Raw genomic sequence first — 15,365 nt, forward strand, 5'->3', positions numbered from 1 at the left:
CAATTGTGAGGTTCCAACAGCTTTACCGCAGCCAATCAGAACAGCCGACAGTGCCAGGCTCTGTTGCCAAGTGATGACTCTTAAGATGTTTTCATCATTCTCCATTGCCGCGGCAGAGACTATGATCTCCAGTGAATATAGTGTGTTTTAGATGCAGGTTTAATTCACAAATGTTTCTTCTTTTTGTTTTATGTTCACTCTAAATAAAAGTGTAGGTGAACACAACAAGTGTGTGGTGAAAACAACAAGTGTGTGGTGGGTGAAAAAAACAACAAGTGTGTGGTGAAAACAACAAGTGCGTGGTGAAAACAACAAGTGTGTGGTGAAAACAACAAGCGTGTGGTGAAAACAACAAGCGTGTGGTGAAAAAAAACAAGCGTGTGGTGAAAAAAAACAAGCGTGTGGTGAAAACAACAAGCGTGTGGTGAAAACAACAAGTGTTAGTGGGTGGAAAAAACAATAAGTGTGTGGTGAAAACAACAAGTGTGTGGTGGAAACAACAAGTGTGAGTGTGAGACAAATCGTTCTCAAATGTCCTTGTGTCTGTGAGGTGTAAACTTTGTGTCACATTTTAAAACAGCAGACGATGTTAAAACTCTCTTGTGTTCAGCAGGCAGCGCTTGACTGGGGATCAATGCCCATTTTAATAGTATTATGGTAAATATTATGTAATGATTTAACTTGTTTCATGAGATTTCTGACTGGTTTCACAGCTCGGTAAAATCCAAATAATCAGTGTCTATCACAAGATCCAACTTTAGTCACAACTATTCCAAATCTAACTCATTTAACCTCTCCGTTCTTTGAGAAGCGGTGGGTCTACTGGAGCGGCTGGCGGTTTGAATGACTTACTGTGCAGAACTGGATGCCTCTGACAGAGTTTCCCACTTGGTCCAGTGGAGGAGACCAGCACATGATGCCCATGACGTTGGGCACCACCAGGAGAATGCCCCCCGCCACCCCGGATTTGGCCGGCAGTCCCACCTGAAGTACGGAAAAGAAACAACAACATACACATAAGACTTTATCTGGTTATCAGCAGAGGCAGAGTTGAGAAGGCAAACATAAATACTGCACTATCAATAATAAACTATATTTACATAGAGTTGAATTCAGGTGAGAGATAAGCACTTTAGTCTGTGTCCAAGTGTGTACAAAGGTATTGCTTACTAGTAATTACTGAATATAACTGTATACAAAATTGAAACGTATAGAAAAGTATAGGTCAGCAGAATACTTTATTTTTATTATTCAAGCGAGCAAAAACTATTCAGCCTTTTTCTTCCTTATTGTGTTCAGTGGATGTTGTTATTGTCTCCTCAATTTTAAGTAAAGTATAAATAACTTTGGCTTTAAATATGAATAAGGTGCATTCTCAAAAGTGTTAGCAACAGAGCAAAAAACTGACAAGATTTTCTTAGAGCTGAGGTAAATTATATCACAAATCATCTGCACTTAGCGTCACATGATCTTTAAGAGAAAACCACTTGTTTTTTGTGATATAAATGAAGAATATTTGGTGGTGGAGACAAATCACAGGGGAAAACTTCTGCTCCAAATTGACAAGTTTGTTAGTTACGTTTTATTTGTAGCTTAACCTGTTACCATCCACCTATTTTCGCCCTGTGCACAATGGTTGGACATACCCAAATGGCATTGCTTATTAAAAGAGGATCTTATGTTCCACATGCAAGTGTGATGCATCATTAGAAAGCTTAGGCCTTCTAGTTTCTGCAGATGTGCACATGTCACACTGTCAGGGCTTCAGAACTTACACTACAGAGGCCCAAACATAAACAAAACATCCTTTTTTAGTCTCGCCTGAATATTGTCAATTTGTAATGGTCCTGAGCATGACATACTTCATTGTGTGCATATGCTGTTCACTGTACATGATGTTTATCTTGTTGACAACAACTGTGTAAAGTTTCAGAGCTCTAGGAACAGGCATTTTGGTGCTGTTGACCTTTTTGTATCAAAAAGTATATTCGGAACAAGTGATCCAAATATGTGCCAACTGTGCCAAACTGTTTTATTACAATTTTAGCTCCTCTATGATCATAAAACATACATTTTGATGTTTTGTAGGCCACTAATACCAATTATAACTGCTAAAAAACAATATATGTGAAAATGTGTAAATATGAGTTTACCCATGAATTTCCCATATAGAGGTTAAAAAATATATATATATATATATAATATTTTTATTTTATTTTTGTATTGGTATAATAATACATATATCTAACAAAATGCACGTCCAAAAGGCTAATAAACTCAGAAAACGTTATGCGCAAAATCCTGCCGAGAAATCTGGCTCTTTACAGCCTTCCCGGAGCCTTACGCACGAGAATACAGAAGATTCTGTGTCAATAAGCCCTTTGTCCCGCCCCTCTTTCGAAAGCTATTCTCATTGGCTAGAATAATATGTCATTCAAAGTCTGCTACGTCATTTGCACGCGGCGCTATTTAGATGTAAACAGACTAATCCATGTGCGTCGCAAGCGGCGCATTTTTTTTTGCGGAGGCTGTAGCAAACAAACCAGTGGACAGAAAAATTCGTGGATGGTCTCATTCTGTAGGTAACAGTCTGAAGAAAAGAAGGATATCCAACATTATTTTATAGGTCAAACAGGTCATTTGTTATGGACGGAGAAATGCGCTGGACAAGCGCATTCTCGTCCGGCGAGAAACTAAGAAAAGTTTGTTTACTTGACAATATCTCGAAATCGGAAAATTTCAGGAAAAATACAAATGGATATTGTTTTTCAATGATTCCTTACACAGACAGACTGAGCACAAGGATGTACAGAATTAAAGCCGTTTCGTCCGTCATAAACAGCAAACAGGTAGGACATGCGTTTGTAAAAGTTGAGACTTTCTCACAAACTATTGGCAATTGCTTCTTGGGGCAAATTATTCAATGTAAATCAATGACATATTCGTTTTGTTGAGAAAATAACCTGTAAAATGATGTATGGCTTGCTGGTATTGACCACGGAAATAAAAGTGATGATGTAAGAGAATATTTGAGATATAGAAAATGCTCGCCGGCGGACAGGTGGGTGGTAACAGGTTTTAAAAGAAAGAAAAACACTGACAAGCTAGAATCGCATGCATTTCAGAACATGTTTGAACAAATCTAGACGATAGTTAGCTGTTTTTACGCAGAATAAGAAAGGACATTTTGTTGTTTTGGAGGAAATGTTGGTAAAACTACTGTACAGCCTGAAGGATTTGCGTCTGTCAAAGTGCAATTTTGATGCGATTATTCGTCAGCAACTTGCACATTTACCACGTCAAAACTAGCTCTGAACTAAACTAAAACTAAACCTGGACAAGATCAGGACTAAACAGGAACTAGAACATCACCTAACTAAGCCCACATCAGGGCTAAACAGGAACTAGAACTACACCAAACCAAGCCCACATCAGGACTAAACAGGAACTAGAACTACACCAAACCAAGCCCACATCAGGACTAAACAGGAACTAGAACATCACCTAACCAAGCCCACATCAGGACTAAACAGGAACTAGAACTACACCAAACCAAGCCCACATCAGGACTAAACAGGAACTAGAACATCACCTAACCAAGCCCACATCAGGACTAAACAGGAACTAGGACTACACCAAACCAAGCCCACATCAGGACTAAACAGGAACTAGAACTACACCAAACCAAGCCCACATCAGGACTAAACAGGAACTAGAACTACACCAAACCAAGCCCACATCAGGACTAAACAGGAACTAGAACATCACCTAACTAAGCCCACATCAGGGCTAAACAGGAACTAGAACTACACCAAACCAAGCCCACATCAGGACTAAACAGGAACTAGAACTACACCAAACCAAGCCCACATCAGGACTAAACAGGAACTAGAACATCACCTAACCAAGCCCACATCAGGACTAAACAGGAACTAGAACTACACCAAACCAAGCCCACATCAGGACTAAACAGGAACTAGAACATCACCTAACCAAGCCCACATCAGGACTAAACAGGAACTAGGACTACACCAAACCAAGCCCACATCAGGACTAAACAGGAACTAGAACTACACCAAACCAAGCCCACATCAGGACTAAACAGGAACTAGAACATCACCTAACCAAGCCCACATCAGGACTAAACAGGAACTAGAACTACACCAAACCAAGCCCACATCAGGACTAAACAGGAACTAGAACAGCACCAAACCAAGCCCACATCAGGACTAAACAGGAACTAGAACTACACCAAACCAAGCCCACATCAGGACTAAACAGGAACTAGAACAGCACCAAACCAAGCCCACATCAGGACTAAACAGGAACTAGAACATCACCTAACCAAGCCCACATCAGGACTAAACAGGAACTAGAACTACACCAAACCAAGCCCACATCAGGACTAAACAGGAACTAGAACAGCACCAAACCAAGCCCACATCAGGACTAAACAGGAACTAGGACTACACCAAACCAAGCCCACATCAGGACTAAACAGGAACTAGAACTACACCAAACCAAGCCCACATCAGGACTAAACAGGAACTAGAACAGAGTACTCACGTGGAAGGCGAACTGTCCGGAGAAGTCGTACATGCCGCAGGAGTGCATGAGGCTCAGGGTGTTCCTCACGGCTTCGGGGCTCAGGACACGCTCTCCCGTGATGGGGCAGATCCCGCCGTTTGCCAGCGTCGCCGCCATGACGCTGGCGCTCTCGCACGTCACCTCGATCGAGCACAGCTGAGGGCACAGTCATACCATTTACTGATCCTGGTTTTGGTTTCTTCCACAAACAATATCACAATCACAAGTGTTTGAGCTTGTTTTTTGGTCAGTTTGAAGTCTAAAAACTAGTTTAATCAAAAAGTAAATAAGGAATCCAATATAGTATAAAAAATGTGTGTGTACAAAATGAACAAAGAAATTAAAACAAACTCTGTCCATTTTTCTGATTTGAATGTCTCAAATAGTGTAATTCTGGCCATTTTTACACATAACAAGCCTTATTTCTACATAAAAACAATACATAATGAAAAACTTGTACATTTTATTCTTACATTCATGTGAGTAAACGACAGGAGAAGTTCCAAATGAATAGCTTTAAATTTGAGATTTTTTCCCGTTCATCTGCAGCGTCTCGCCTTACGTCTTGACAGTGTAATATGAAATAATAATCATAATAATACAAAATCATAGTGAATATATGTACGCATAAATTATGTCATCACGTTATGTCCATGTACACAATTTTTTATTTTGATTGTATTATTTATTATTTTAACCACTTATTTGTACTGTTTTTATTTAGTTTATTTAATTATTCCGATGCATTGCTTTTATGTGTTTTTATTGTTCCGACTGATTTCATTAGTTCTATTTGCTTGAGGTGAAATGTGTTATTTGGTTTTGCTGACTTTTAGAGTTTCTTAGATATTGTTATTTTGTGCAACACTTAAACTATTTTGTTTATAAAATGCGCTAAACAAATAAAGTTAGATTTGACTGAACATTTGACCTTAAACAATATTAAACAACATCATCTTGTTACAATCGAAGATCATACATCTATATAACTTCTATAAAATCTATATTTACATTAGGGGTGTTAAATTGTGACTCACTTGAAAGTAGAAGTCCAGCACCGAAGTCATGTCTGTGCCGTCGGGGAAACACTGCAACGAGACAGAATACAAGGTTTAGCTCTGATTTGGGTCAACACCAGCACCAGCACCAGCACCAGGACCAGGGCCAGCACCAGGACCAGGACCAGGGCCAGGACCAGGGCTAGGGCCAGGACCAGGGCCAGGGCCAGGGCCAGGGCCAGGGCCAGGGCCAGGACCAGGACCAGGACCAGGACCAGGGCCAGCACCAGGGCTAGGGCCAGGACCAGGGCCAGGGCCAGGACCAGGGCCAGGGCCAGGGCCAGGGCCAGGACCAGGACCAGGACCAAGACCAGGACCAGGACCCGGACCCGGGGCCAGGGCCAGGACCAGGACCAGGGCCAGGGCCAGGACCAGGACCAGGACTAAGACATGAACAGAACACGACCAAGTCTATATCAAGTCTATATCAGGACGATAGAGTCTCAGTCCAACAAAAATGTGTTAAAATGTGTCTTTAAACGTGTTAGTTGAGGTTTAATAATCAGACAAATGTGAAGCGTGGATAAAATGTTGAAGATGTGCAACATTTGACAATCAAGTATGGTAATAAAAGCCACAAAAAGAATAATAAAGGGTATATGGTGATATTTCTGCACTTTTGTGATTAATGTTACAGACATTTCACATTTGTCTGATAATCAAACCTAAACGTTTAAACGTTAACGACAAGTTTTAACATATTTCTGTTGAATTTACATAATATCATCTGAATTTAGTCCAAAACGCCCCTAAATACAAATAACTAGGGATGTATTATTATGTATTTATTATTAATAGTAGTTGTTGTAGTAGTAGTAGAAGTAGAAATGATCAAAAAATAAAAATGTACTCAACCTAGTAACTCGTTTTTTACAGTTTTAACTTTGCGTAACGTGAAGAGTTTTCTGTACACGAGTTTGTCTGGGATGTGTCTTAGTAGTTCATGTTTATTTCCTCACAATCCTCCATAAAAAAACAATAAAAAGTGTGTCATCTTTGTAGTAAGTGTCTCATTGGAGGTCACAAACCTTCTTCTCCTTCAGGTAGTAGCCGATGGCGAAGTTCCTGTCGCCCGACTCGCGCTCCGACTGGAATCTGTCAACACAAACACGGCTCATGATTACACAGGAAGTGCCTGACACACAGCCACGCCCACTGCCACGCCCACTCGCCCTGCACGGACAACCAGAGCCGCCGGGAACAGTTGTGGGACGAGCCTGACGTTTATTTGTGCATCGTGTGACTTAGAGAAGTAGTTTAATGGTCAGCGCAGTAGAAGCTGTCGAAATATCAAAAATCGGACACTAATTGGTACCAAAACCAAGACACTCGTTAGGAACTTAAGTATCAGCACTAAAACAATGACATAAACGGGACAAAGTGTTGCCTTTAGTGAACAGTTTTAGAGTGATCGTGAGCTTCATCAGAGCGAGTACAAGCGGAAGTATGTACGTGTTTAAGAAAGAAAGTACTAGTAATATACAGTCTATTGTTTTGTTTCTATTGTGGTATTGAAACATGAGATAGTAATAAATGTGCTTTTATATGAATTAAACCCTTTATTTTCCACATATATTCCAAGCAATAGTTAGATAAACTTCTGTAAATGAGTGAGTATTATTTAGTAAATGACTAACTTGGACTTGGATCTAGACCAAAAAAATATCCTAAACAAATCAGTATTTACACATTTTATGGTAAGATTCCTGTGTTAATAAATAATGTCAATGTCGCACATTTACAAAGACCCAAGCTGCCCAAAGTGCTTCACATGCACAATTTGAGATAAAAAACAACACAGATAAGTACAATTTTGGCGTATGTGACTTTTTCATTCATAAACTTGACAATAAGAACGGTGATGTACAAGACGATGTGAATGAAAGTGAATGGTGTAAATACATGAATAATAAGTCAATTGTCGTGTTCCCTATGCACCGTGTATCCAATTTACAATATCTACTGTTTCGTCTCATTTGAATCTTTTGACTGTTTGTATTCTTGAGACAAACATAAAGCATAAACAAGTGGAACAAGGAGGCAAAGGTCTTAAGTCAAACCCTGGACACAAATAGCTTTTCGTGCCCTGTACAGTATGTGAGCAGCGAGTGTGAGTCAGGACAAGACACTGAACTGACACTTGTGTTTAAAGTGTACTTTTAATCACGTTGTCAAATCTGCACCTGAAACTGTTTTAATGTTTTTTTAATCCACTTGTATCCATAGATATGTAATTTCTCTGGGACATGTTTTCTCAAATTAGCACAGAGGCGCACCAAACTTACACATTTGTACAGGATTTTGACGGATCGTACAGAAGTATTTGTTGGTATCTAATTCCAAGACGGATTTATTAGAAGTTTTATATTTAAAAAATGTTGGTTGAAATTTTTTTCAATTTTTTTTTTATAAAGTCTAATTTATTTAAATACAAAAAAAAAAAAAAAAAAATAAATAAATAAATCCACTTTGTTTTTGTATGTAGTATGTCAACAAAGCAAAAGAAGTTAAACCTGTTTCTATACATTTTTCAGATTTGGAAGTTCCAAATTTGTGCAATAATTTTGGTAATTTTACACATTAAATGCCTTATTTTTTATATGAAAACATGACGTGATGAAAAACTTGTAATACATTTCTTTTTAACATTCATGTGAGTAAACACCACGAGAAGTTTCAAACGGATATCTTTAAATTCAAAATATTTTCCTATTCACCTCTAGCCCTTCGCCTCAACGGTGGCAAAACAGCACAAAATGATGCATGTGTGATTTACATTTACACATGAACGACACATCACGGCTTTTTACGGCAAACCCAAGGCAGGCGGCAAAATCAAACTTGGATATCAACAAAATGAAAGAGCAGACTTATTATAACTTAATAGTTGTGTTTTGCGATCTGTGTTTTAAAAGCCGTCGCAGATTTGGTGAGGTTTTGCGCCAGGTTTTGGAACTAAACAAGCTCAAATATCATGTGTGTGTTTGTGTTTGTGTTTGTGTTTGTGTGTGTGTGTGTGTGTGTGCGTGTAGCTTAAACAGAGCATAGAAAGCACGCAGTGACTTTGGTATGTAGGTCACGTGTTCACAGTTTAAAGACTCTTGTTACTGAGGCGTTTCCTTGAAGACACTGTTTAGAGCTCTATGTGTTTGTGAGAGTCGTGTGTAAGACTCTTCTTCTTCACAAACAAGGGCATTAACTGTAGATTCATAAATAATGCAGGATATATTGAACACGCCGATCTTCTAGTTACGTTTTTTTATACTTTGGAATGTCAAATATTGCAATAGTTGTAAAATGTCAGTGTGAATGTCTTAACACCAGGAATAACTTGGAAAACTATGTAAACCATGAAACAATTTAACCAAATCATTTTAAAAGGGTATGAAGAATGTCATGGATGGAAAGTGGCATGTGAAAAATGTAAAATATAAATAAGACTATATTGTGAATTTTGCTATAGATACTTATTATTTCTATTATATTGTAATTATTATCATTGTTAATGGAGAAAGGGGGTAAGGTCAAATAAATTTTACTTCTTCCTATACACTTTCAAACATTTGTCATTCTTTTTAAACTGGATGTGTGACTAAATTGTGCAGCTTTCAACATGTTTGAAAAATAAATAAAATAAATAAAATAAATAAAATAAATAAAATAAATAAAATAAATAAAATAAATAAAATAAATAAAATAAATAAAATAAATAAAATAAAACTATTGAAACATGTAAACTTACGTGGCATTGCTGAAGCCGACATATTCGTTCCCGGCCATCTGCTTTAAGAAGTTCATGACCTGGAACAAAAAGCGGGTAAATAAATGTGCACGGTCAAACATAAATGCCAAAAAGCATCAAATAAGAGTTATATTATTTTATATGTTTTTTTTTTTCCTGCTCAATCTAAGTCACTGCACAATATTTAGGTAAAACGTATCAATTCATTTGCCTGGGAAATGTGTCCTCTGCATTCGACCAATCACAGGGAACTTCAGATTGTGGCTTAAAACAACTGCTTGAATTAATATAGTTTTGTTTAAAATAATGATGGAAAATGACACTAAACTTGTGTAAAAAAGCAATTAGTAACAAGCACTTGAGAGTCAAGTGCTTTGCTCTTTTCACTTGTGTTACAATTTAAAGGCGGTATGGACAATTTTTCGGTGATTTGAGAACGCAGGTGGAAGTGCGCATGTGCACTCCCCGTGTGGACTGATACAACACACAGGTGCGTTTGTTTATTAGCACAACGGAGCGCATCGCATCTCTCATCTCCCGTAGATTTCTGTCCACCTCTGCGTCAGCTCGAACTGTCTTTCTCAGTCTTCATTTTGCCCCGTACACTGAGGGAACTATATTATGATAGATCAATGCTCTTAGGCACGCGGAAACGTGGGGACGAGCCTGACGCTGCTGCAGGTGAGCGGTAGGTGCGTTTTATGATTGATACGTGGCAGGACAAATGATTTATCCACGCCACGAGGAAATATGATAAAAAAAATTTGCTGAAAAAAATCGTCCATACCACCTTTAAGCAAAAATATGTACAATTTTAATTAACTTTAGTAATTTTTTACCCTTGTAACTGTACTTTTACTAGAGTTTTACTTTGTGGACATACATTTTAGCTCATCCTTCTTAAACTTTTGACCTCGGATTCAACTTTTTCCAGTTCAAAAAGTCCAAGATTCGAGAGGAAACCGTTTCACCAAAGCGTATTATAAAAACATGGTGAGCAAATAGATATGTATTACTTACATAGTCGAATTTCTGTGCAGTGCCTTCTCCCTGCTGAGAAACAAAGAAACAAAGGATCGCGGTTAGATTGCCAAACGCGGCATGCTAAAAACCAAAAGAAAAGCACAAGAGCATCACAAATGAAAGTGCTATCGCTGGCAAAATGAACTCTACAGAAAAAGAAAGTGTGAATTGTATAGGTTTTTGTTTGTAATCAAGTAACGTTTGAGGACACACGTAGATAAATGAGTAATTGGCTTGCAAAAGGGTTAAAGAAGGGGAAAGTTTAGGGAGTTAAGACAATAGTATGAGCGTTTTGAACATAGTGTGGTGTGACAGGACACCAAAATACTGGCTCGTGTTGTCTGTATACAATCCATGTACTTTTGTTATGTACATGTGACAAGAAATGGATCAAATATGTACCTATTTAATACAATTGTTCAGTTAAAATCAAAACCACCGTGTCTTATTTGATGAAATATGAAAGTCTAACCCAATTACTTAATATAACTTATTGATATTAAAGATGCACTGTGTAGCTTTTCTGCTCGTCTCCATTGAAATGTTATTGCTTTGTCTGGAATCTTCCATTAAACTTATCTAATGCCTCTTAAAAGTGTATTTTCCATCCATCCATCCATTTTCTACCGCTTGTTCTCTTTCGGGGTCGCGGGTGACTGGAGCCTGTCCCAGTGACTTTGGGCCTTAGGCGGGGTACACCCTGGACAGGAGCCAACTCATCGTAGTGTTTTTTATCTAGATTTTTTTTTACCAATTTTATCTACAATTTTGGGGAATTCTCGAGCCGTTCTTGAACTTTGCGTCGCAGCAGTGAAATTTACTCAAATAAAAGCGATCTTAACTGTTGTATTTATTGAATTTAGGGCCGTAATCGACTAAAAAACATCCTTGGTCGGTGAAAGACACGCCCTTTTGCATCGACTGAATGTTGTGAGGCAGGAAAAGTTCTCAACATTATTAGTGCAAACTAGAAGTATCAAATATCAGATACTAACAATACGAATAAAGTGCAATATTGAAGAACATCTGATTTATTTATTTGTTGACCTTCTGTTTTAGTATTGCCACTGCGTTTGTTATATGAACATAATCGTTTGTATGTGGTTTAGAGTCTGCATAGTCCAGATAATGATGGTCAAAATAGGATTATTTCGAAGTCATTGCAGCTCTAGACACTATAAAAGACTTACATTCTTACTGTCAAGCAGATGGTGAATGCTCTAGGGACGGGACAGTAAACAATATGATCATTTATTGCGATAAAAAGGGTATACTATAATCATTCATGGCACTTTTTTGCACCAGATTCTTTGGAAAAAGCCCCTTTTTCACGTTTTCTCCATGTCGTTTTCACTTATGAAGTTGTTAATATTAAAAATTTTAAGAGGGCGGGAAGATGAATCATAATCAAATCGAAATTGCCTTTTGAATGGACGTAATTACTTAAGATGATCGCAAAAGCTGCAATTTAAGACGTGCCATAATTTTCTCCACAAGAAACAAAACATCCTGTCTAATTCAGCATAAAAACAGCAAACTGGAGTTTAGATCTGTGCAAACATGCTCTGAAATACACGTGTTTGTCATAAGTCAATTCGCATTTAAACAAAATCCTATTATTAAAACATAATTCGCAATTCATAGATAGATATGTTTCCCAAAGTGTCCAGGCACATTTTAGACCGTCTGCAATTTTGACAACGCCCGTCCCATCCCTAGAACCCTCAGAAAAGTTCCACAGTGCACCTTTAAGCGTCTACGTTTGAAGAAATCATGCAGAACGTACGTTACAGCTCATCATTAACAGACTAAACTATATATGTGCACTCGAGAGTTAAAGAGTGACTAAACGGGGCTCTACTGTTTGTCGGGCGGACCAAAGGGGGTCGAGGGGGGGAGGAGGAAGAAGAGGGGAGGAGGAAGAGGGGAGGAGGGGGAGAAGAGTGCGAGGAGATAGATATGGAAAAGGAAGAAAAAAATTACCAACGTCATTTGACCTGTTGCGGCGGTCATAATTTCCACTGTTCCTAAGTCTGGAAAAAAATGCAACATACAAAAAAAACATGTAGCCTTCAAGCACCGTGTAACAACAGTTCGGGGGGCTCAGTGTGGACCCAAAAGGAGAATGTCCCCCCCCCCCCGGAGCCTCACCGGGACAACTGAACGGGGAGAAGACACAAACGGCAGGAGGATGGATGATGGATGTGCACAGACGATGCAGATGGACGAGGCAATGTCTTTAAATGATTCACTATACACTCATAAATAAATATATATATATATATATATATATATATATATTTATTTATAAGTACTGTATGTGGAAATATTGAGCTAAATAACCTTGATGAAATGGCCTTGCTCGGTTGTCAATGGCGCCGGGTAAATCAATACGCAGATACTTTAGAATTTAAATTGAAATGCTGAAGAAGACAGGATTTGCCCTTTGTCTTACATTAAAAATACAAATATGTTGGGTTAAAGTGTCCTTAGGTTTGTACTTAAGGCGTTTACTTGCGTTTGTGGGTGGATTATAATACTTTATAAGCCATCAACACACAACATGTGCGCGTGTTGTTGAATAAAATGTTTGTAGGAGCATTAATCGTCTGCTTATTAAACTGTTTCCAATGACCAGGTGATAAATGATGGTAATCTACGTGCTTATTGAGTTTACTAAGGAACCAAATGTACATTGTTTGTTTGTTGTTTTTTAGTTATTGTTGTGGTGTCAAAATTGTTTATTGAGCCTTTTCCTTAGTATTGAAATTGAGTTTGAAATGTTGGTATCATCTCATTAAAGTCTTATAGGTTTGGAAATAATGTAAGAGTGGTAACTTTTGTATATTATCCCGTGGACTTTTGGTACGGCCCTGTTTCCAGACCTCATCTGTTTTAGTTATTAATTGTTAAAACACCTATGTTAAGATTGACTTTTAATGATTGAATTGAAACTGATTCTTGGTGTTTGATCCATTCTTCACCGTCACTGGGCTGAACTGGGATATTTTTTTGGGGGACTAACGATTGTCAGACGAGGTTTAATTATAACTAAGTGTAAAATGTCTGTAAAAATGTATCATAAAGTTCAGAAAAAGCTATTTATATCTGCCCGAGAGTCAAACCTGGGAGCTTCCGGCAGCACGACTCTAAACTGTCCTTCTAACTGTGTTGAATAAATGCAACAGTTTTACAGTTTAAAGGCCTGAAGTGTAACTGAAGTTTAAAGGCTCAAAGAAAATAAACAGACCATATCTGAGCCATAACGTGGTCATTCTTTAACCAAAGACCTACATTTAAAGGCCTTGATTATTCATTAATCTCACTCACTAATCTGCCTCCTGAGCCAAAACAACTACAACCACTACAAAAGGTTAAAAATGGACTAAAACAATCAAAGCTGTTACAGGATGACATGGCATTAGTTTAGACGATTTTAATACTTCATCATAAAACTATTGACTTGGATCCAGAGGTGAGTAACTATTACATATTACTGTTACTATCGCTCTGTTACATTTACTTGAGTAACTTTTTCAAGAAATTGTACTCCTTGGAGTAACTTAGATAACCCAGGTTTACCCCTATTTGAGTACAAGTTTAAGAGTAAAAGAGTTTTTTTTTAAATCTTTAATGTTTTGATGCTCCAAAAACATAAACTTCAAACTATAAATCAGATGTTACGTCCAGACGGTTACTCTTACAGTTACTTTTATGGTTACTCTTCAGTTACTCTTACGGTTACTCTTACTTGAGTAATAGTTTTCCCAAAGGCTTTTATACTATAGCTTGAATAATCTCGGACCATCACTTTGTACTTCTACTTGAGTAATAACTTTATTCTTACTCGAGGACAACTGTTGGACACGCTACGTACCAGAGATACCAAAAGAGTCGATCCAATTAGCGTTAGCATTCCCAAAGACCGTTCCATAAAATACATATTTTAATGATGGCAATATTTGGCTTCTACATTGTATCAAAACATTTCCAAGGTGACGACATTAGAGCATTTAATGTGCAGATGAATACATTTTCATACTTTCTCCTTTGGACCAGGCTTAGCATCATTAGCATCGTCTTTTATATCACTTATTAAACACACTTTTATCAACTTCTTTATCTTTATTTTCCATACTCTGCCTCCTTCTTTCCACTCATTCCATAATCTACATCCTACTTTGTTTAATGTATTGCTGATTTGAATTGTTGTCAAGCACCGAAGCATTATTAATAAAGATAATTATTAATAAAGATAATTATGAATAGGATATAATCCATGTACGAGCCAGTTTAAGGCTTAAGCTTGACGTAGGGTTAATGTTAGAATCTCTGGCTTGATTAGCCTCCTGTGCATGATTTAATTATTTACTTGCTTCTTTATGTATCCATTCTGTTTATCTGTGAGGTCTAAGCTGAGGCTTAATCTGAGGTGTAGTTTACAGTTACAGTTATTAATGTCAACACGCTGGACTGGTCTGACCGGGCGAGCGATAGATGAAGGTTTGAACACGGGAATGACAAACATGCAGGCCACAGATCCAGAGTGCTGTCGACCCAAAAGTGGCTGTTCACGGCCACTTTTCCCCCGCCATCCAGCGTTTCAAAATGAAGCGGCGGCGGCGGCAAAACACCCTCCCCCGACGGGAGCGCGGGGGGTCATTTTGAAACCGGAGCCATTCCTTTGCAAACGCCGAGTCTCCCGCCCTAAAGTCGAAGCGCGCATGGTTCCGAGCAATGACACGTCCGGCATTGATGCGGCATCAATGGCCTTCGGTGAGTGCGGGGGGTCGGAGTTCAGAGGGCGCGGCCTGTGTCGGTACTGCCGCCATGTGAAAGACCATGCGTCGAGGGCATTCGTGGGGCCAGGTCGGACCACAACACGTGTAGGCAAGCAACATCAAACAGCAAAGATCACCCACAGTATACATGTACATGAATATACAGACGGGCTA

At 38.5% G+C, this 15,365-nt stretch overlaps 1 protein-coding gene across 1 annotated transcript in view; it reads right to left on the reverse strand.

The window, feature by feature from the left end:
- Positions 1 to 15,365, reverse strand: part of glsb (glutaminase b) — a 62,895-nt gene that overhangs the window by 18,690 nt on the left and 28,840 nt on the right. Inside the window, exons 8-13 of the mRNA XM_072445194.1 lie at positions 10,408 to 10,440; positions 9,388 to 9,446; positions 6,674 to 6,740; positions 5,625 to 5,675; positions 4,567 to 4,743; positions 853 to 984 (exon numbers count right to left, since the gene is read on the reverse strand). Coding sequence (XP_072301295.1) covers positions 853 to 984; positions 4,567 to 4,743; positions 5,625 to 5,675; positions 6,674 to 6,740; positions 9,388 to 9,446; positions 10,408 to 10,440 — 519 coding nt within the window. The remainder of the gene's footprint in view (positions 1 to 852; positions 985 to 4,566; positions 4,744 to 5,624; positions 5,676 to 6,673; positions 6,741 to 9,387; positions 9,447 to 10,407; positions 10,441 to 15,365) is intronic.

The sequence above is a fragment of the Eucyclogobius newberryi genome, unplaced genomic scaffold, assembly GCF_026437365.1.
Source record: "Eucyclogobius newberryi isolate DKJ021-1_F unplaced genomic scaffold, fEucNew1.0.hap1 SCAF_14, whole genome shotgun sequence".
Taxonomy (NCBI): domain Eukaryota; kingdom Metazoa; phylum Chordata; class Actinopteri; order Gobiiformes; family Gobiidae; genus Eucyclogobius; species Eucyclogobius newberryi.